At 33.2% G+C, this 24,610-nt stretch overlaps 1 protein-coding gene across 1 annotated transcript in view; it reads left to right on the forward strand.

Annotated features, from left to right (window-relative positions):
- The window catches only part of LOC143247143 (neurexin 1-like), a 63,706-nt gene extending 40,401 nt beyond the window's left edge, over window positions 1-23,305 (forward strand). The window contains exons 3-9 of the mRNA XM_076494748.1: window positions 3,033-3,337; window positions 5,042-5,068; window positions 8,140-8,312; window positions 8,961-9,099; window positions 10,209-10,503; window positions 10,954-11,289; window positions 22,944-23,305. Coding sequence (XP_076350863.1) covers window positions 3,033-3,337; window positions 5,042-5,068; window positions 8,140-8,312; window positions 8,961-9,099; window positions 10,209-10,503; window positions 10,954-11,289; window positions 22,944-23,158 — 1,490 coding nt within the window. The 3' untranslated portion in view covers window positions 23,159-23,305. The remainder of the gene's footprint in view (window positions 1-3,032; window positions 3,338-5,041; window positions 5,069-8,139; window positions 8,313-8,960; window positions 9,100-10,208; window positions 10,504-10,953; window positions 11,290-22,943) is intronic.
- The last annotated feature ends 1,305 nt before the right edge of the window (window positions 23,306-24,610 follow it).

Here is a 24,610-nt window from a genome sequence, read left to right on the forward strand (position 1 = left end):
AAAGCGCTGTGCCGATCATTTGTAGAGCATTTCAGTTATGTCAACTGCCGCTCAACAATAACACAAGTTAAATCTACGTTTTTATTCTTCACATTACATTCTGAATTGTTAATGTCAGTGTGGTTAATTACTAGCGAAAGAGTGTAGAATATCCTGCTTGGGAATAAAATTTGGTATAAGATTAGTCATGCTTTTCTCCGATCATTTCAATAATGAATGTTCAGCTTCGCCTGCATGAAACGCTATTCAAATGGGAGACCGACGAACGTTCGGACAGACATCACGGTTCACAATTCATATAAGATGGTGAAATCTGTGTGTTTTATTACTCAGGTTATCTGCTGAGTCCACTAAGGGGAATCAAACCCCTGAGTTTAGCGTTGTAAATTCATAGGCTGACCACTGTACTAGCGGGAGACAGATTGTGAAATCAATCAGTGTGAGCAATTTGATTCCAAGATAATTTTGATAATTTCCGCTATTTATTTACAATTCTTTTTTTGTATATCTTATAATTTTCTTCAGAAGCTGTATACCTTAGCACATTTGTACCGATAAAAGTATTCATGGGCACATTCATGCATTTAAAGGTTTACTCGGTGTTTCATTTAATCAAATATTGTTATTTATATGCAACAAACTTGGTACAAGAGTCTCACTGAGACAGGGGGATAAACGACCATTTTTCATACTTGTTTCGTATTAAATAATCTCGACATTCAGGTTCGGAACTTTCTTTCATTGTCTTTCAACTTTATTTCATCTTTTAATTCGTTTCGTAAATCTTATTCCAGAATCGTAGTAATGAAAATAAAATGGAAACAAAAGTGACTAATGTTGTTCATTCGTTCCGAATTGCAGTAGGCATTAAAACAAAGAAGACTAAATTATACTCAAATATGTAAATAATAGCTTGTGACGATATCAATCCATTCGCAAGTTTAGTTGAATTTTGGTTAACCGTATATTACGATATATGTCGTACATAATCATATTTGATATGTAATACCTGATCTATAATATTGTCTGCGTTTAATATTTACTAATAAACGGTTGTTACATTTTTTATCAAACTAAAAGTTGCTTGCATAAAGGCATATTTAATAACTATCTAGAACCCGGCATGGTCTAGCGCGTTAAGGCGTGCGCTTCGTAATCTGAAGGTTGCGGGTTCGCGCCCGAGTCGCGCCAAACATGCTCGCCCTCCCAGCTGTGGGGGAACGTTATAATGTTTCAGTCAATCCCACTATTCGTTGGTAAATGAGTAACCCAAGAGTTGGCGGTGGGTGGTGATGACTAGCTGCCCTCCCTCTAGTCTTACACTGCTAAATTAGGGACGGCTAGCACAGATAGCCCTCGAGTAGCTTTGTGCGAAATTCCAAAACAAACAATAAATATCTAATTTTCATTACTTTTTCAGGACGCCAAAGGTGTCGCAGTTTCTGTGCGTTCTACGTACTGGTATTGACCTACAAGTTGAAATTATCAAACAGTTCACTAAAGTGACTTGGGAAAAGCTACTGTAGAAATTGATGCAGCTCATTTTTTTTCAGAAGATTGTTTTGGTTGGAGTAGGTCGAGAGACCCAGTGATTACAGTGAAATTCTGTATCATTTTCGATTATAACAGCCATACTTCTCAACTGTGTCAGAAAGCTTAGCATACACTCTCTAATATTTAGATGTTCTTGGCAATGGTACAGTAGCAGTACCTCGTCCCAAGTCACCTCAGTGAACTGTTTAGAAGTTTCATCTTGAAGGTCACGATCAGTATGGAGACTGCGTCGAACACGACGCCTTGGGAGTAATGGAAATGAGGTATTTATTAAATGTGTAGTTAAGGAAGCAACTTTTAGTTTGAGAAATCGTTTATTACTAAATAAACTAAACACAGACGATATTATAGGTCAGGTATTACATGTAAATTATGATTTTGTATGACGTATATCGTAACATATGTCTAACCAAATTCAATGAAACTCGTAAATAGATTAATATTGTCACCACTTATTGTTTACATAGTAACTGTAATTCAGAAAAAGTAAATAAAATGTTGGCTTTTTTATATTCAAGTCTACTTTAAATTGGAAAGAGTGGACAACATTTAGTAACTTTTGGCTTCATTTTGTTTTTATCACTACTATTTAGGAAAAACTGAACTCTACCGACCACAGTATGTTCTGCTAATAAATACCTGTTTATATATTAAAAAATTGGAAATTGCCGTGTCTTGTTAATCAGCATATTTTAATTCCAATACATACTGAATATTTGCGTAATGGGTTAAAAGAAAAAACGAAATTTTTGAAAGACAATAGAATAAATCAAACCTTAATGTAGAGTTTGCTTAACTTGAAACAAGCATTAGACATGTAGTACCATAAATTGTCATATATCTTCTGTCTCAGTGGAACATTTGTGTGAAGGTTATTGCATATAAGTAACAACACATTTATTTTAAATACGAACGAAATATTTAAATGCAAAAATGATCACATGAATATCTTTACAGATATAAATTTCCTAAGTTATAAAGCTTTTAAATAAAATTATGAGATATACAAAGGAAAGCCAATGAGCGAAAAACTACTAAAACTATTTTAATCTTAGAGTCAGATTGCTTACATTGATTTATTTCACTATCTTGTGTGTATTGTGAACTGTGGTATCTTTCCGAGTGTTCTTCTGTCTCTCGTTTGAACAGCTGAGCATACATGAAAATGTCAACATTTACTTTAGAAATAACAAGAACAGGAGTGAATAACGTTACGACAAATTTTATTTCGCAAACAGGACATTCTACACTAAATTATCATTAATTAATCAGAGTGTCATTCGCATTTCAAAATGTAATGTAAAGAATGTTAAAATGTAAGGTAAACTTGGAAGTTTCAAGGAAATGAATAGCGCTTGGCACCTGCGTGATGTGGTTTAAATTTTGCACTTGCCTTAAAATGTTTACAGATGTGATCACAACTTTCATTATCTTGAAAATGTTTAAATTCCTTCATTGATTTATTCATTCATTTACAGAAAAAGCACCATCAGAAGCCACCTTTCGGGGAACTGAATGTCTGAGCTTCAATACTTTAGGAGGAGAGTTCATCCTGAGTTTAAGTGACAAAGTTTCGCTCTACTTTAAATCCCGCCAACCCCACGGGATCCTGTTCTATACAGGAGAAGAAGAAAACTTTTTGACTTTGGCACTGCGAGATGGGAGTATGGTTCTTATGGTGAATTTAGGTTCTGGTACTGTAGAGAGAGTCGTGCGTCCCGCTAGAGTACGCTTTGATGACAACCAATGGCATAAAGTTGTTGTTTATTGCAAAATTCGACCAGTAAGTATGAAGATGTAATGAAAGGATTTTTTTAAATAGTAAAATAGAAGTAAAAATCACAAAAACAATAACTTTTTAATGAAGACTTTCAAACTCGAGATATGAAACCTCAGAGATTCACGATTTTTTAATAGTTTGCAATGCCACATATTTTATTTGAGAATATCTCTATTAGTTAACTAAAGTTATGCATTTCAATTAAAAATGAATTAATTTATTTAAAAATGCTGCTTTATTCACAAGTTATTACTAATCACTGTAGTGCATAATAAGTGAGAATGAACAAAGAAAAACATGGCTACAGAATTCAATCTATTAATTTATGATACTTACAAATAGCTAATAAAGTAGACTTGTTGCATTATAGAGCACATAATTGCCATTATCGAGTATTTGATAGCACAAATTATTTTTGTTTCATAAATTACATTTCAATTTCCGGTCGCTAGATGGCTATACAAACTGATACTATATAACGATCGCTTGTGCCTTCATTACATAAACATGACATCTGCCTACTCAGTTTCAGAAAAACGAATAAATAATAATATAAAGTATTGTTCAACGTATTAAGGAGATCAAGTATTTATGCCACCAACATATCTGTTTATGTATTATTGATGCCTGAATTAAAAACATCAGTTGCTTAACAGGTAAAACAATAATTTGTATAAGGGTCTACTTTTCTTCAAATTTTCAGTTTATACGTGGTATAAACTTCATGGTTTTGTACCTATGTCATGTCCTCCATATTAACTGACATCACCCTAGCGTATGATGAAGTCGATTATACGCACACACAGGGAGTTGAGATGAAGTTGAAAGGTTTGTCTTTTGTGAATATCTCCTTAACATCGTTCCAGGGTAGTTGCACAGTTCTGGAGGAACCATTTCAACTTCATTGGCTTCCAGTGTACTCCAAAATTAGAGAAACTGTTGTGATATTAGTGATACATATTACTATTGAATTACAAAAGAAAAACCTACTTTAATGAAATTGTTCAAAAAAATGGAAACAAGTGCCAAAAATATTGCAGAAATTAAATATGTTGTAAGATGCTAATCCCTAAGTGCAACGAAATTAATTACTGATGAATACATGAAAACTACACAAAATTTCCCCACATAACTAATCCGTAAATACTGAGTCTTACAAGTTTATAGTTATTAGGCACTAAGAGAGTATAGCACTACCATATAAAATGTTTTTATTCAGACTTGATTTCATGAACTGACAGGAATTCAATATCTAGTTGTAGGTAAAAGTTATTCTTGGAAAGAAGTGGCTACTATGTTGTGATCATTATATAGCTTTGCTTATTACTCTATACCTTATTTCTGTATGATTTAGCATTGCCATTCATACATCATATTTAATATTTGTATTTTTTAATATTTGAAAATTATATCAATCAATCAGAAAACAATATCCATTTTTCATTTTAGTAACGTGCGTATATACCCAAATTACTCCAATAAACTGATGAAACTTATCTAACCAAAATTTCTGGAATAAATAAGGAAAATGTAAAACTAATATTGTTGGATTTACCCAAAATTATAAAATACACTGATGAAAAAGTGAAAATGATATGATTGTATCTAATTAAACTAACTTCAATAAACTGAAAAAAATTGTGTAAGTATATTGTTGTATCTAACAACATTACTACAATAATGATGAAAATATTTTATTGTCGTCAGATCACAGACGTCACAAGCTTCTGTTACGTAAGTATTTATTTTCTGTAAACATATACCCTTCAACTTCTATTTTGTATCTAAGATAGGCCTAATGTTACCTTGTTTATTATAATATGTAAGATATTTTCAGTTTAAGCTGCATAAAACTTTGTAATTTTCAGTTACATAAAGACTGGGACATAACAGACTCAGAATAATCAACCACCTGGTGAAAACTGAGATATAAGAGATCTGGAATCAGTAACCACCTCGTGAAAACGATGATATAATTTTAATAATCTTTAACTAAACGAACAGAATATTAATTTGGTAATGTTCAACTTAGTGCGAACGATATCAATTTAGTGATCGTAAAATCAATGAATTTTGTTTGTTTGTTTTTTGAATTTCACTCAAAGCTACACGAGAATTTTCCGCGCTAGCCGTCCCGAATTTAAAAATGTAAGAGTAGAAGGAAGGTAGCTGGTCATTCACCTGACCGAAATTAAGTGTGCCGTTGAAAACCAAACAAAGTCCGAGATTTATGCCGTGCACCGAATTTTCTCGAAATATACCAATCAAGCAACCAATTTCATCAAAATCGACACAACCACCAAGCACAGTACCGTTACCATTCTACGGAACGAATGTAATTGTCATAAATTTCATTTCAGTGCCTAACGCTCTCGCCGTCGCTCAATCAAACCAAAAATACCCAATCCCCCCGGTCAATTACAAAATACTCAGCCAGCTTACGACTCATCCAAACCATTCATCGATCCACCACAGCTCAAAAAACAACTATCCAGCAAGAGTACCCAAACTGATACCTACAGCACTATATCATAGAGCACTCAGGAGATCAAGACATGCGATGCCTCAACTTCCACTCAACATGTCCCTGCAATAAACGAAGAGATTCAAACTAATATTGCCAGCAATCACCAAGCAACCCAAACTGTAGCAAAGAACAAACGACTTACCCACTCTCAGAAGCCCAACCAACTCTACCAGCTCCAACATCCACAGATTCTCTCAGAAACTCGAAACCATTATCCAACAGGAGGTTGATATTGATCTCACCAAGCAGAACTACCAACGTCACTTCTCTTCATGAACCTAACCTAATAGCCTCTCCAGATCCGTCAAGTCTTTTCTGACAATAGTCTTTGGTGTTTAATTTGTACCTCAGTTATGAAAAATTTGTATTACTAATCCTTGTTTATTTCCCCGTTATTGCATTATTGTATGTTGATATCAGTTAATATTTGAACCTTTTCTCTACAGTTTGCTTCCGGACACGGTCAGAGCATTTTTATTCGGAGCCCTGGCCGTGAAAGTGGGTTTTCTCGGGGTACTCCCGTTTCCCCCACAGCAAAAGTTCAGTTTCTTTGGATCTATAGGTCTCAGCCCTGAAAAAAGGCCCGTCTTTAAGTACCAAGATTTTCGTAATTCACAGTCACGTATGTTAACTATACCGACTTTGTATCTCCCTGCTCTTTCCACATCCACACTAAGTTATCTTCGTAAGTTTCTCGACTTACTCTTCCTTCACACGCATTCTGGGTATTCACAGCTTCGACTGACGCTCCTCAAAGGTATAATAAACATCACAAGGTAATTTGTTACAACCACTCTAGTTTACAAAATAAGTGTTACTTTAGTTCAGTTAACAAGTTTCAAAATTATGTGCTAAATTAATTCTTGCCGCGTGTAGGGTGAAGAGAAACAAAATGTTTCTGACCATTCCGGGTTATTTTTTGTTCCCCGTAGGGGAACGAAATTATAATTTAACCCAAATACCTACCAAGAAATACACAAGGTGGCTCTAGTCAACATCACCTCCAGTCAACTCTTGGGCTATTCTTTGACCAACGAATATTGTAATTGACGTTACATCGTAACACCCCCAAGGTTGAAAGGACAAGTATGTCTGTTGTCACGACGATTCGAACCTGCAATTCTCAGATTACGAGTCCAGCATCCTAACCGCCTGGTCATGCCGAGCCTGACTAAATGTATTGTTAATATCAGACTTAACAAAGAGGATATAATTTTGGTAATCTTATTCTTAATTAAAAGAATAACATTTGGAGTCCAGTACTAAAGAGTGTGTGTTTTCTTATAGCAAAACTACATCCTGCTATCTGTTGTGTCTATCGAGGGGAATCGAACCACTGATTTTAGCATTGTAAATCCGTAGACTTACCGTATCGTGTTATGTTGTGTCATACATTCTGTTTAGTATAATTTTAACCTTATACACATTAAATAGACTTATACTAAATATAAAAGCAAATTTAATCGGTGGGAAGCTGTCAGTTTTTCATGTAATATCTTGGCAAAGTAAAATTAACATTTTGGGGCTGAGGCTACCGAAGTCGTGTGGATTGGTTCTTGGGATTACATCAAATATTAAGCATGAACACCGTCGTTGCCAAAGAAGGTTTCTCAGTTATAAACGTTGCTAATGAGATGCAAATTATTTTTAATATTATGATGAATTATGCTTTTTTTCTGAGATTAAAGTGTCACAAAGTTGTACAGCTATGTGTGATATGCCCATCGGGAATCATTCCAGAATTTTAGTGTTTTTCACCTCTCAAAACTTATCGCTGAACCACTTAGAGAGGGGAACGATAAATGACCTTGTTTTATCCTGTAAGTAACTGAATAGAAAGTCAAAGTGTTTCAGACGCAAATATTTTTTACTTAGAGATGTCAAAATTAGTTTTGTATTCACTGGAACAACTTTAACATTTATTCCAAGACTTCAGATATATCTAGAACATTAATGATTATCCACAATTAATTAAAGAGTGTATAATTTGCACTTCTTAATAGTTTAAAAATGGACATAGTTTTTGGAAGATCAAGATGTCACCCGTCTTGCTATTCACCCGTCATTTTCCCGTAATGTCCGCGCTGTATCCGTTTTTGTGACAATTAATGATAAAGTAAACAGAATAAGAAACCTAACTTTCCACTCTAGTTGGTCGCTGCTTTCATGAAACATTAAGACTCATTTTTGTAAAGTCGTGCTATGTTAACTTGTGTCTCAAGATTTAATTTCTATTTATAATCACCATTTATCTTTTTACGTTTTCTCTTTTACATAGCTTTCTCTTTCTGTTGACGGTGTCTACACACAACGTGGGTCTACAGCAGGTACCTTTGGCTTCTTGTCCAGCAAGCAGCTTTATCTAGGGGGCAGTAACATAACTAACGGCCATCTTGGCATACAGGAACGAATTGGTTTCGTTGGATGTTTGCGTAAAGTAAATCTTCATTTATTTATCAATCTGAAAACAAAATATGAGTTCAAATTGTAAATATATAAAAATACATGAAATAATATGACAATACACTTTGTACAATATAAAAAGGAATTTTAAGAATATGTGTAGAAAGCAACAACATCAGTTTTGATGGCTGACTAAAATTACTGGAAGTGTTCAACACATATCAGTATTATATTATACTCTATTTTCGTTGTATCATAACAAAATCACTCCTGAACGTCTATCATCTCAAAAATTATCATATTTCTTATGTTTTGTTTCTACTTGACTTCTTTGTATTATATAATTGTTATCTCTGTAAATAATATTAGTGTAATGTTGCTGTAGCATCCGTAACGTTACATCCACTTTTACAGGATATTTCAACAAGTCATTTACATATCCTTATTATGGTATGGTTGTAACACTTTTAATGCTACAATAACCATTGTGGAGTATGTTGATAGTTTATCTGTGTTTCCTTTACTATAGTATCGTTGTGACGTTTGTAAAGCTTTATGAGTGTCTAAAATATTTCTATTGATAATTCTGTTCCATAAGTCGACATAATATAGTAACTGTAGTAAAATGTTTTATCAAACTAGTGTATTGTTCTCCACTAAAAGTCATTATATTTCCTTACATGTTCACTTTAGAACAGACAGCTTAAGTCTGGATTTGATCGAACTTGCAGAAACAGGAAGTATGCTCATACGTCCCCACGGAAACCTTCAGTTTGTATGTCACGAAATTGAGGCAACTGATCCCATTACTTTCACTACTATGGAGTCATTTCTGGTGAGGTTTACTAAACAATAGTGTGAAACTGTCAAGTATTATATTTCATGTATTTCGGATACTTAATAAACTTTGTTTTTATAACATCATAAGGGCTTAATTCGGAAAGATTTATTAATCAAAAGGACAACAATGGTAGTAATAACTTTCCTACTATGGAAAGTAATTTAACAAATATCATAGTTTTGGTCTTACCAACCAGGTTTCTCTGTAAAAGAATTTACGATATTTCTAAAAGTAAACCGGTTTCTTACTGAGTAAAATTTCTGTATTATTCTTTCATAGTACGTGTAATTCGATTTCCTTCTTGGTGAGTTTCTCAAATTTTTTTTTTTTTCATAGCACTTGTATTCCTGTTTCTTTCTTTGTGAGTTTCTGGTGCTTTTTTTATATAGTACATGAATTTCGTTTTCTTTCTCGGCGAGTCTGTCTGTTTTTTGTTTTTAGTACGTGAAACAGGTTCTTTTGAGAAATACCTCTATGTTGCATTTTATTTTGGTCAACAAACAGAATTCGTTGTAAGACTATTCATCAAGCTAGAAAAAACTTTCTCTTAAGAAACGTTTACTCCCTGCAATCTCTCTAAATTAAGTTTAATGAAGCGTTTATTTCCCTACGATCCGTATTAAGTTTGATGAAACTAGTGATTCCCTGCTCTTCTTCTAAATTAAATTTTATGTTGTTTTTTTACTGTATTATGTATGTTTTCGTAATCAGTCGAAAGGTGTTAATACTAAATATTATCAAGCATTAATAATATAATGGATATTTCTTCATGCTCATCATATTTCATTATCACTTAGTATTAGAAATGCACTTCAGGCTGTAAGACCATGAATGAACAAATTAAAATACAGTTAAATCTCACTATTTAAAAGGGCAAGAGTATCCAAGAGTTAGCGGTGCCTTTCTCTCTCGTGTACCAGTTGAAAATTAAGACAACTGTGTGCTGAGGATAGTTAATTGTGTACCTTTGCGTAAAATTTCTGAAAATACAAACAAACGAAATCCGGACATTTAAAGCTTAGTCATTTTTATCTTCCAGGCTTAACTGGTGATAGAAACTTTGGTTACATATTTCAATGCGATTTTTTTTCCTCCTGTCGCAGGCACTTCCCTGCTGGGAGGCACCTTACAGAGGATCAATATTCTTCAAGATCCGCACCAACGAACCTAATGGAATTCTCATGTACAACAGCGGTGCCGAACAAGGAGATCTCTTTGCTTTTGAGATTTTGGCAGGTCACCTATATCTGTTATTAAATTTAGGTTCGGGATCGGTAAAAGTAAAGGTCACTATTCGTCGAGTGGACGATGGTGAATGGCACTCAATCTCCTTGACCAAAAAGAGCACATCAGGACGAGTGATTGTAGACGAATATTCTCTTGATTTTTTTGTGCAAGGTGACCGTTTTCTTTTGTAATACTTATTGTAGTATTGAGCCCATCACATTTATAGTTTATGTCGCATGCACGTCTAGCCAGAAATGTAAAAACATCAGTGAAATAATTGAGCATAATCGAATACAAATTCATGAAAAAGACGTTCAAATTTGATCGGAATCGCTGTGTTTAATTCAAATATAGTAGGTGTAATTTATCTCTAAATATAACGTTATTTAACAACACAGTAGTTTTTCTTACCACTTCAGCTTTTTCTTTTGCTTTTTTTTTTCAATAATTAGTATAGCTTTGTGTTTCTCAAAGTATTTGTTAAGGAACTTTCCCTGTATGTATACCACTCTAATTACTTCTAATCCGTGATGATCGAAAGCACTCAAGTCAGGAGATTTGATGAGATGCTCTAACTTAAATGTTATATCTAATGTTTTTAAACTTCTTGTTGGGGTGCAGGCAATTCCAATCAACTTGACTTACAAGGCCCTCTGTATATTGGTGGAGTGGGGATGGGTACGGAAAGAAAATCTATTCCACCTGAACTCTGGTCAGGAAAGTTGCAGTATGGCTACGTAGGATGTATGAAAGATCTCATGGTAAACGATTATCCAGTGGATATCGCTCTGTTCGTCCAGCAACAAGATTCGGGCAGTATTCGTCCAGTCTGTTACACTTCGCCTCCCCTGTGTGATAGCCAGCCATGTTTAAATGGGGGAATATGTACCGAAGGCTGGAATCGCTTTATCTGTGATTGTAGCAGAACGAACTTTACCGGGCCTGACTGTTCAAAAGGTAAGCAAATCAATCATTGAAGAACGAACTTTACTGAGCTTGTTTGAGAGAAAGATAATTATATCAATAATAAAGACTCATATTCTAGATGGTAAACTTATCGCGCTGTCACTTACACTGAAATAGCTACGTTTAGTGTTAACTGCTTTCTTGTCTTTGAAACTGTCTAATATGATGCACGAATTTGTTTTGTATATCAATGTATATTTAAATAAATGCCATTACCGTAACTTTTAAAGCTATGTCTTAAGTAACATATTAATAGTTTCGGATTCTTTACTTCATATCTATATACAGTGATTACTCTTGGCGTGTGAGAGAATTAATGAAATTCACTTTAATTGATAAGCAATCTAATGAAAATAGAGAAAAATCTTAAAAATACAAAAAAAAGTAAGCTTGGCTGCGATTTGAAATCTTAAGAAATTTTTTCTTCTTCCGCTTGAAGCGCAGTTTACAGTTACGGGGTTTGTTTCAATTTACATAATTTATTAAGCACGATCAAATTAAGCCACGTTTAATAATGCCTTTTTATATTATATATAACTTGAACTCAAAATGCATGTATCAAAAGGCTGATTAAAACCAGTTAGAAAAGCCTTTTGATCATAATTAGATACAGAAATTAACTTTGGTATGAAGTATCCAATTTCGATTGGAGCCACCATCTACATAACAATACGTAGTCGATACATGAATAAGCATTGTGCGTAAAGGTAGGTCATTTTTCTGCATTACCTAGTGCAGTTTAATATTACTAGCTCCATTCATCTTTAGTTTACACGCTGTAAAATATTATAAACTAACGTGAGTAGCATAGCATTTTGCTTTATTTGCAAACGATTATACTCAAATTCCAACCATAAATATGTTTATTAACGCTCACAAAACAGGATTTTTGGTATTGCTTTGACGATATTAAAATTACCTAAGGAGTAAGACAAACAGTAATATGTTCCTTGACGTTTTAATATATTGTAATCATGGAAGTCGCTCTTACACATCGATTATTATTTCAATTAATTATTACAGTTCAAAAGTAGATTGTCACAGTTACATTTCTGTTTTTCAAGAGCACATACAAACATCAGCATAATTCATTTCAAATAGAACTAACAATGATACTTGCATTGTCACGTGACAACAGGAATGCATGCCTTTATCACGAAGAAATTATTCTTTGAGATATTTCACTCTATTAATTAATCAACTTTTGATATAACTCTAAAACATCCCTTTAGTTATCTACTTCATTACAAGTTTAAAGCTCTTCATTTATTCATTATCTGATATATCCTCCATAAATTCATTTATCTACGTACTGATGTTTTTCACTCTTTTTACTTTGATTGTAATTTGAAATATCCGTCAAATAAGCCTTTATTTATATATCACGTTGTAGCGTTGATTGAGATTTCACACGCAGATCTTTGGGAAAATAAATTGGATATTGTGATGTATTATAAAATTAAAGAGGTCTCCATCACACAATCCCAACAAGGCTAGTTTTAAACATTAGAAAAATCGAAAACCGTCTATACCACTGCTTGGGACCCGCAAAAAAAAGCGATTTTTTACCAAATTTTATGCAAGGATATATAAAGGCTAACAGTTCGAGAAAACAACAAATCATGCTTTTCTTGTAGTGAACTTGAGCAAAAAACAAAAAATTTCGAAATTGTATATGCCTCTGTCTAAGACCTATAAAAAAACTCTTTGTATCAGATCTCATGTAAGTTGACCGCAATAGTTGGAGTAATTACATAAAAAGCAGCTAAAATTATGCTTTTTGTGGCACCTTGACCTTTTTAGAGTTACTAAAAATATGAAAGTTTATAATTTTTCATTGCCAATGTGTGGGATTTGTAGAAAAGTATCTTTTTACCAAATTCCATGTAAACAAGGCTAAGTAAACAACAAACAACTCCAAAGTTACGCTTTTTGTGATTTCTGATCCCCCTTAAAAGACTCAAAATAACCAAATACAACTTTTTTGTATATCAATATGTGTAGCTCATGATAATTTTATTTTTTTTCCATCTTTTATCTTGATTGTTGTAAATATGATTGCACAAGAGCCAAACATATACGTTTATAGGCTGTTCGACCCTTGACTCATAAAATCCCTAAAAAGACCTAAATGAAATAAAAATTAAAAAGGTGTTTTCCACCCAAAAACAAGGGAACGGCGTTAGATTAAAAAGTGTTTTAAAGAAGAAGAATCTTGTAGAAAAAGTATGTCTCTCTGCGAAGACATTACTAACATGACTGGACATTGTAATGTGTTGTAAAACTAATATTAGTGTACACTGTTTTGTACTGTTAGACTATCACGACTGAAATTTGAAATTTATTATTGAACTACGCTGACTGGACATTGTAATGCATTATTACACTAACTTATATCAATAAATAACCGGTTAAACTTTTAATAGCAAACCAACTTATACATTAACTCATTTAGTTAAAGTCTTTATTTGCGAATTTAAAATGTTTATTTCATACTTTGACTTCTCTTATCGTTGTATTTGCACATGATCATAAATGTGGATGAGTATACTACTATTTCACAATCTCCAATAGCGTGATCTTTTACAATAGACTTGTTGACACTTATAAGAGTTGCTTGTTCTTATACAAGTGTTTCTGCCATCTGGTTGTAGATCCAATAAAACTAGAACTTGAAATACAGTATAAACTGCGAGATATACAACTAAGCTGATCAACTTTATCGTATTAAAAACAAACAAAAAACACTTATGCCACCAAGGAATTGAAAAACATGAGAAACACAATAAAGTTTAATGTTTATAAAAACAAAATTATGGATCGAGATGTACATAACCTTGCTAGTTATAATAATATAAAAAGTTATGATGCTAGAAAAATATTCTAACAAAAAAGTCAAAACTAAAAAAACTGATTCATTTTAAAAAAACCATTAAAACATTATCACTGCTGTTCAAATTACTGTAATCATGTTAGTCGTGATCAAAGTGATACAAGAGTAGTCTGAAAGTTGGCGGTGGGTGGTGATGCCTTCCCTCTAGTTTTTCGCTGCTAAATATAGGGGGGCTAAGATAATCCTTTTGTAGCTTTATGTGAGAGTAGAAAAACACTTTAATGATACTTCGCTTTGATTCGCACTAAACAAACTGTTTACCCATATAACTAATTTACCTATCTACACCTTACTTAAAGCGCCTTCTAACTATCATCTGAATTAACATTTTGAATATATAGCTTTAATAAATTCTATATATTTTAACCATGTAACAATATGTAGGTTTCTCTTGCGACACAAATTGTTTTAGTTACTGATTTTTATAGATTATTACTTTAATTATTTTTTGCAATGAGACCAAAAACTAACAAGAAGGGAGTTTTACGTCTACGCAGGAGCTTCTAAACCTTACTTTTTTCGATATTTAGATTAAAATGGTCGAATCCTGTAAGCTATTTCAGTAACTGGATTAAACTCGTTATTAATGATAAATACTCAGATTAACAGGCCTAACGTTAATCTGAGTTACAATCAATAATCTGAGGTGCCCGTCTTTTGTCCGGGTTATGAATTATAAAATATGTAGGGATTCATGCTATGATAAATAACATAAAATTCCTAATCTTAAGACAACGTGCTTATAGTATAACATATTATTATAATATACCTTATTACTTCACCAAATATTTGAAGAACTTAATACATATATACTTAAAGATCGTATAAACTGTGCGATGGTCAGGTTGACTTTGAAGGAAAAGGTAGCGGTCAAAGTAATGGTAGTAGGGATGCTTCCTGCTACCCGTTTTCAACATCCAGCTCTTATGTCCCTTAACAGTGTTTCACATCAACAAATTAACTGAAAGCTATTGGTCTCATAAGTGTGTTATGAGTCGAAGTTGAAAAATCACTGGTCAAAGTAGGAAATAAGTATAACTCACGAAACGGCTTTTTGTATCAGCCTTATGGCGGCTGTTGAAGTAGAAATATCAGATGATTTTATTTATTATTCCAATAGCAGTGGCCATATATTTTCATTACATTCCTCCATAGACTGTGTTAGCGCTTGTTTGTTTGTTTTTTGAATTTCGCGCAAAACTACACGAGAGCTATCTGCGCTATTCGTCCTTAAGGGAAGGTAGCTAGTCATCACCACCCATCGCCAACTCTTGGGCTACTCTTTTACCAACGAATAGTGGGATTGACTGTCACATTATAACGCTCCCACCGCTGAAAGGGCGAGCATGTTTGATGCGACGGGAATTCGAAACCGCGACCCTCAGATTACGAGTCGAACGCCATAATCCCCCTGGCCATGCCGGGCCAGTGCTAGCGCACTCACTAGGATACATAAGACCTTTGTGCAGCCTTCCCCTCATACTCTGTGTATGTTGTTTTATAAACATTTAATTTTGTGTGTGTGTAAGGAAATGGAGTCATCTATGAATGTAGATAACTTACACCAGAGATAATAAATGCCGAATAACAGAAATAACGATCCTTCTTTTGAACTATCATCCCAGAAAGTTTGGTTGAGACTGGTTCAGCGACCCAGGAGTTGTTAGATAAGGAACAAACAGATAGACACGCAGATTTTGTGCTTTATATATATGTGTGCGTGTATGTGTGTTACTGTGAGTATTTAAAACAAAAATAAATATCGCAGGATTGTCTGGTTGCTCTATAAGATATTTATATGAAAAAAATTATTTATCATCTGTTTCTTACTCCTGTTCTAATTAAAAGCAAACACTGTTGATACAGTGCTCTTGCAGAAGGACTACGTGGTCAATTTTAAGCCTTAAGCGATATTGCTTGTTCTTGTTTATGTCTTTGTAGCTAAACAGTAAGTAGCCAAACCACGTTATTGTTTCAACCGTCAACCCGCCAGTGAATTATTATTCATCATCTTATGAATAGTTTATTACTTATATTGAGAAATCGATAGAAATAGCAGTGGCCTACTTTATCATTTCAAATAGAAGAAGGTGAAACGTCTATTTGACAGTTATTACTGCTCGCTTGCTTTTAGATTCATATTGTATGTGTACAATAGTGCACGAAATCGCAGTTCTCTTGCAATAATTCAAGTCAGCATGCTAGAGTGTTAAAAGATTTAACAGAGTAGTAACTTACAGAATTATAACTAAAAGAAACTCAGTCATTGTACAAAACATTATTTTCAACGACTGTTGTGAAAACGTCGTATTTAAGTTGCAGTAATGATGTTAGGCTGTGTATTTTAATGAGTATTGTCACAGGTAATAATTAATTATCGGACGAGTCTCCGATTTATTATGTTACAATAATGGCTTGTGAGGCTTACAGTATACTGACTATAGCGACCAAAAATACTCTCGCTCAGCGCTTCGAATTTTAAATTTTAAGGTAAAAAATTCCCGAAAATTCAAGAATATTCGAAGATATACGTTAATATTTTCGTACAACACATATTGTTAATTCTTGCTCTCTAATTTTTTACAAATTTAGAGAATAGGCGAGATTTTGGCATTACACATCTAACAATGGACGTCACAGACAAAAAACTGAAACAAACACGGATAGTAAAAGAAGTGTATGACAGTTAATCCACACTTTCTAGAACGGGTCTGTGTATGTTCATATTATAAATCGTAATGAATTTGAACATTGTATATTTATACTTTGAGTATTTGTATAATTCTTGCTTGTACACACTAAACTGAGTCTGTGTGTTTGTGCGTGTATATACTTCAACGCATTTATGTATTCGTTGTGCATATACTTGATGCGAGTCTCTAATTTTTTTGTTTATATACAACAATAAACCTCAGTGATGACGAGAAACCCACTTGTTGAGAAATTTATATGCAAAAACGGCTCGTTTAATTACATTAAAGAAATAACAATCAGAAAACACTTAAAAACTGAATAACATGGGTCGAAATTATAATGTATTCTTAGAATAACATAACAAGAAGTTGAAATGGAATTATGTTATTATAGGTTTTGGCATGATAGAAAAGTACATTAAAATGATTAATATGAGTTAACGGCTCACTGAAATTAAACTTCATTTATGAATTTGTTCGACTACAAAGTACTTTTTGAAAAAAACAACAACTATATTTACAAGTCTCCATGCCATCTTTATTTATTCCTGAACAAGCTATGTGTTGTACTGCCCTATTAGCTCTATTAATTCCTAGACATGCTATGTTTGATACCGTCCATACAAGGTCTGTTCATCATCCTTGTACAAACTACGACTTACACTCTCTATACTAGTTATATTCATTTCTCCCTAGACAAACTATGATTCATGCTGTCCATACTCTTTTCATCTATAGATAAGCCATCCCTTGTTCTTTTTATTCATACCTATACAAGCTATGCTTTTGTTTAACCGTGTTTTTATCGTGTTGTAAATTACATTGAACATGCTAAAAACAATGTTTAATATTGTTATGTGGCTAAGCCGCTGAAGATACATTAGTTTGGAAAGAACGAATCTACGTTTTAAAACTAGGTAATTTTATTTCCAGTACTGAGCATGGTTTAATGAGTAGCAAGCATTCCAGACTGTGAATCCGGGGGAGGTCCATGGTTTACATTCCGTTAACGTAAAATATGTTATGCTCTTTTTGACTGTATGTGTGACGAAGAAATCCCACTGTCGATTAGAGCAGTTTAGAGTAATTATCCCTGTATTTACGCGGAATAAAACAAGATGGCATTGGAAGTTTATTGACGTGAGGGACAGGAGTAGAGATGATGATGTCATAGGCAACAAAAACAATGTCATTAATTATACATGGTGGCACGTTGTTAGACCACCACAAAGTGCTACCATGACAAGTGGATATAACAAAACAGCTCCACGAAGTGAAACTAGAGGGTGTTGACGCTGTTCATTGATGTGATCAAAAATAGGGCAATTGAGTAATAGTTCCACGAAGTGGAATTAGAGGGAATGACTGTATTAGACAAAAGTCATATCGTAGTACAATACCAAAACGCCTGTTACTTAAAGCAGATTGATTTATTATGGTTTATGAGCATATAGGTAACCATACTTCTACATTTCCTGACCATTTATTAGTTCATTAGTTCTATAATTAATTATATTTCATAATCATTTATATATATGTCACCCTGAAAAACTCGTTTATTTAAATATCAAGCAGTATGTATAATTTACATTTTCACTACTTTAACTTCATGCCATCCACACAAATAGACAAAATATTATTTTATTTTACACCTTTTATACAAAAATTATATACAGATTTTAATGTACACTTAATTGCATACGATTGACAAAGATGTTTCTATATTTACTTACGACAGCATGCAGCATATAACTTTCTTTTCATTTCCATCTATGGTTCATTAACTTCATGGAGACATTTCACCCTGTCTCATTGTGACATGTCTAGTCTAACTTCAAAATACAGGAGCTGTAAACGTTCTTCACGTATAACGAACGTTTCATTAACTTTAACATCTAGTTAATAAATTCTTTAGTAAATCATTTTGCTACATAATAAATATGATTTATTACTAGTATAGAATAATAATCTTACAATTTTCCATAAATCTCTGAGGATTAAACTTTTATGGAAACAACTTGACAATGATAATAATTATAATAGATACAATGATGTCCACACACGAAGACGAATTCTGTCCTTACAGTATTTTTGTTGTTGTAGATTTACATTCAACAATCCTTCTTGCATTTATTGTCTTGAGTTTTTGTGAATGCGGTCCTAATGGATCAAAATATTTTCCTTTTTCATCTCCACAAATGTAAATAAAGACTCAGTGATTACTTTATTTATGACTTGGATCCAGATTAATGATGTACAATTGTTTTTCTGATCAGATAGTCGGTCACTAGCAAACACTCCTTCAAGTGTTGTGAAAATATCGACTGAAATTCTAAAATATTCGTAGGTTTTTTAGACAATGTTTTTTTTTTCGTGAAACACCTGCTGTTTCGTTTCCCAAGTCAACAATACATCTAATCTGACCAACATACTATCCAATATTTGAATAAGGCTAATCCATTTTGCTAAAAATAAATTAATTAAAAATTTGACATACTATTTATATATACATTTTGTGTTAAAGATTCATTGAAACTGTATCAACACTGTTATGAAATATCACACCTTCGTTACTGACACCAAGCTAGCTAGTCTTTGTCTATTCAGAAACAGAAAGCTCGTCACGTGGAAAGCGTAGACAGAGAGAAAGAATATATAGAATATCGTTGGCCAAGATAAGATAATTGAGAAAAAATCACTTCCGAAATGTTCAATCTATTTCGCATAAAATATATTTTTGTTTTGCTATTGTGCACAAAGTTACACAAAAGGCTATCTGTGCTCTACCCATCACGGGATTCGAAACCCAGTTTCTAGTAGTATATGTCTGTAGACATATCACTATGTCAATTGAGGGCCGCATAAAAGAAAAGTTAGTTTTAACACATTGTCTTTATCTATGCATTCATGTTAGGTTTAATATTGAAAGTAAATGGTTCAACCTCTATATAATCGTATATTTTCTACGTAAATTTAAAGTTTACCATACTTTAAAGTGAGTTTTTGTATGTTACTGAATTTAAACCTCAGTAAACAGAGTTTTTGGCTTTATATTGTGACAGAAAACACTGAATGTATATCTCTCAATATTTGACCGGATATTTCAGTTAGCGTCCAATTATTGCATAATTTCTACTCAATGGACTTACAAGGCTAAAATCAGGGATTCGATTCCCCTCAGTGGACACAGCAAATATTCCGACAAATTGTCAAATGTTCAGACTATGTCAATCAGATTAGAACAATTTCTAAAATGAAATATTTATTTAATACTTTTAATATATTTATTTAAACATGTAAATTGTACGAAATTTCATTATACATCAATATCTAATTATTTTAAATATATCATGTTATAATACTTTGAGATATACAAAATAATAATTAGACATTAGTGTGTAGCTAACTCTCATATATTTCACATGCTTAATAGATATTAAAGTAAAATTGAAAAGATTTTTCATTTTGAAAATTACTAAGCCTACTGACACAGTCTGAACATCTAAATGTTTGTTGGACAGAGAATTGAGTAGAAGTTTTGTAATAATTGTATGCTAACTGAAATGTTTCATCAAATACAGATAGCATAGATTTAGTGTTTTATATCATCATGTAAAGTGAAAGTAAGGTACACAACTTTTAGACAAAGTATGATGAACGTTAAATTTACGTAGAAAATCCATGATTATGCAGAGTTTGAATCGTTTGTTACTTACGTGCTGGTCAACGAATTTTCTCTCCTTTCTGTGACTTCTTATTCTCTGTTAAACCTTCCCACATGACGAGCTTTGTATTCCTTAAGAGACAAAGATTAGTTTGCTTGACTTCAGTGATTGGTGCATATGTGATATTCATAATAGTGTTTATACAGTTTTAAAGTTTTATGAAATTTTAATAGAAAATAGATGGATAAACTATGTGTTAGTGATTTATTACATTTAGGTGTAGCAAAAATAATTAGATGTATTTAAATATTGGATAATGTATGTTAGATTATATGTATCATTGACTAGTGACAGCCAAACAGCAAGTGTCTTACAGAAATTGTCTGAAAAAAACTACGAACACTTCAGAATTTTAATCGATATTTCCACAAATTTTGTACAAACGAAAGGAAGTTAAAGGTTTGTCTGCCAGTAACCGACTATCTGCTTATGCAAAATACAATAACAACAAACAATTATACATCATTAATCTTGATCGAAGTATAAAGTATAATCTTGATATAGTATCAACTGAGTCTGTATTAACATTTGTGTAGATGAGAAAGGAGAATATTTTGATCCACTTTCACATAACCTCAACACAAGAATTGTTAAATGTAAACAAAATACTGTAAGGATGGCATTCATCTTCGTGTATGGACAATATTGTATCTGTTATATTTATTATCATTGTCGAAATGTTTCCAAGAGAGTTCAGTCCTCATAAGTTTATGGAAAATGGTTAGGTTGTTATTCAATACTAGTAATAAATCACATTTATTAAGTAGCAAAATTATTAAACTAGGTATTTAATGAAACATTCATTGTATGTGTATGGAAGATTTCCAGCTTCTGTGTTTTGAAGTTAGATAGACTAGACATGTCACAATGAGTCAGATAGAAATGATTATATGGTCTTAATAATACACAAATAGAATTGAAAAAAAATGTTTGTATACTGCGTACTGTCCTACAGAAGTATAGAAACGTCCTTGCCAAAAGTACGCAATCAAATGAATGTTGAAATATGTATACAATCCTTAGTAACACTACTTGCATTTGTAAAATACATCTAATACAAAAAATATTTATGAATGAAAACAAAAACGTATTTTGTGATATCTTTAAACTAATGAATAACAGCAGATCTGTTGAAATTCTATGGAAAGTAAGACTGGTCTGGCATAATGAGGTGGTTAGGGTACTCGACTCATAATCTGAGGACGGCAAGTTCAAATTCCCGTCACACCAAATGTTCTCGCCCTTTCAGCTGTGGGGATGTTATAAAGTTATGGTCATCCCAGTATTCGTTGGTAAAAGTGTGTTCCAAGATTTGACAGTGGGTGGTGATGACTAGCTGCTTTCCCTATAGTATTGCACTGCTAAATTAGGGACGGTTCGTACAGATAACCTTCTTGTAGCTTTGAGCAAAATTCAAAAACAAACAAACAGTTAAATAGTCGATAAAACAATGGTTTTAACATAATTAAATCTAGACATTGATGATGTTGTCATAAGTTTATGTAGAATTTCCACCTTTGAAAACTTGTGTAAATGTAAGATAAATCTATAAAGTATCATGCGCAAAAGGAAATATTTTGTCAAGTTGAATGGATAGCATAAGGCCAGAGCTGTGAAATCGAAAATTTTAAATCATTCCATGATAATTAAATAAACATCTGTTTCAGGACAATTTATATATATATGTTCAGGAAACGTAAGTAATTATAGAAGTATTTAATTAGTGTTAACGTCCTTTTTCAGGATACTTTACATATAAATGATTAGGAAATGTATAACAATAATTAAACATATTCTCATAAGTTTTAGCAAATAAATCAATCTAAGTAACAGGCCTTTTAGTACTGAACAAAGACATTACCTCTTTCTCTAAGATACCCGCTTCCTCTGATTCTACTTCGTAAATATTACGTAAACGTCCCCTCTCTGGTGATATCTTTTCATATCTACTTGTCATAGCGTCCTAGCACCTCGCCATCTGGTGACACTTCAGGCAATTTTTTCTCATCGTTTCTATTGTCAATGATATCGTCGTACCTACCTCTTCCCGTAGGTCGGCATATTTGTAGTGCCTTTTCGCAGCATACCACGTAATACCCTAATAGCGGAGGGAAGTGTTGTTGATTAGCCCAGATTTAGGAATGTCTGATGCATATAGCCTTTTTCTAAATTTGCGCGAATTTCTTAAATAAAAAAAAAACAAATCAAATGTAACATTACTTTTAAGGATAACGGCCGGACATTAATCTTTAAAAATCTGCTGACGATAAAAGTGTAACGTTTTCTAAAACGTCTTCTTTCAGTCAAACCGTTTTATTTTTTTTTTATTTTTAGATGCGACAACTGTTAACTTCGATGGACAACAATACATAACGATTCGAATTCCAGTGGTTTCTCAAACTCAAGCCGAAGACATTAGACTCAGATTTCGATCAACTCGTCCAAGTGGGTTACTATTGGCTACAACACTGAAAAAGTCAAGTACCCACTTGGTGATAACCTTGAAATCTGAAAAGATTAAAATCATCATGAACTTGGAAAGAAGGTAGATGTAAATGTTGTCGTAAATGTAAATGTATTGAATTTTACGATTGTGGGTTTTGGATGAAGACAAGTTAATTAGGTGTTGTCATTATTTATTTTGTAGTTTAAGAATGTGAATTTTCTCATATAAACAATATGAATATGGATTTTGACGAATTTGAGGTTTGTTTGTTTGGAAATTTCGCACAAAGCTACTCGAGGGCTATCTGTGCTAGCCGTCCCTAATTTAGCAGTGTAAGACTAGAGGAAAGGCAGCTAGTCATCACCACCCACCGCCAACTCTTGGGCTACTCTTTTACCAACGAATAGTGGGATTGACCGTCACATTATACACCCCCACGGCTGGGAGGGCGAGCATGTTTAGCGCGACGCGGGCGCGAACCCGCGACCCTCGGCTTACGAGTCGCACGCCTTACGCGCTAGGCCATGCCGGGCCCCAAATTTGAGGTTTACCAATGTGACTTTTCTGAAATTGTCTTAATTCGTTTCCTTGTTTCAGATTCTTCATGCTGGTCATGGACTAAACGACGACCAGTGGCACACACTGCACGTTATTCGCCGTGATCACATTATTGTAGGCATAGTCGATTCGGAATCTCTAACAGGAGGTATAGACTTTGGTTTTGTTAAAGTAAGAAATTGTCTCCATAGCAATCAATTCAGAGTGGACCCTTTAGTTCTATTAAAAAGGTATGGCTTACATAGCAACCAGCTTAGAATATACCACTTTAGTTCTATTAACTTAACATATTATTTCCATAGCAATCAATTTAAAACAAACCTTTTAGTTTTATGAGAGCGAGATATTACATAGCAACAAATTTAGAACACAGTCTTTAATGTTATTAAAGTTATAGTTGACATAACAACCAATTTAGAAAAATTCTATTAAAGTATGATATGGTCTCCATAGCAATCGGTTTAGACTAGACCGTTTAGTTTTAAGAGAATAAAGTGTGATTCACATGGAAACCAATTTAGAGCGGACCCTTTTAGAAATCTTACTCGCATTAATATCTTCCCCCAATACATTCATGAAAACATAGTTATTTATGATAACAATTTTTGTAGAAAAAGTTACATCTTTTATTTTCTCTAGAGATGTTGAGAATACTAACAGAAGTACGTCACTCAAAGGATGATCATTATATTTACTGGGAGGAATAAAGTAAACACTTTAAAACTTTATCCCTGATATTTAGTCAAACCTCAAATTATTTGATCCTAATTCAATAATTCCGAAACTTAACTCTCCAAACTTTGATTCACAATTACGACTTTCATACTTGTATATCTCTGGTTTAACAACTACAGTTTACCTTACTTATATAATATTGGTTTAACAACTACAGTTTGCTAACTACGCCTTACCTTACGTGGCTAAATTTGGTTTACTAGCTACAGCTTACTCTTCTTTCCCACTATTGGTTCACTAGCTACAGCTTACCTAACTAGTT

The sequence above is a fragment of the Tachypleus tridentatus genome, chromosome 3 (genome assembly GCF_004210375.1).
Source record: "Tachypleus tridentatus isolate NWPU-2018 chromosome 3, ASM421037v1, whole genome shotgun sequence".
Taxonomy (NCBI): domain Eukaryota; kingdom Metazoa; phylum Arthropoda; class Merostomata; order Xiphosura; family Limulidae; genus Tachypleus; species Tachypleus tridentatus.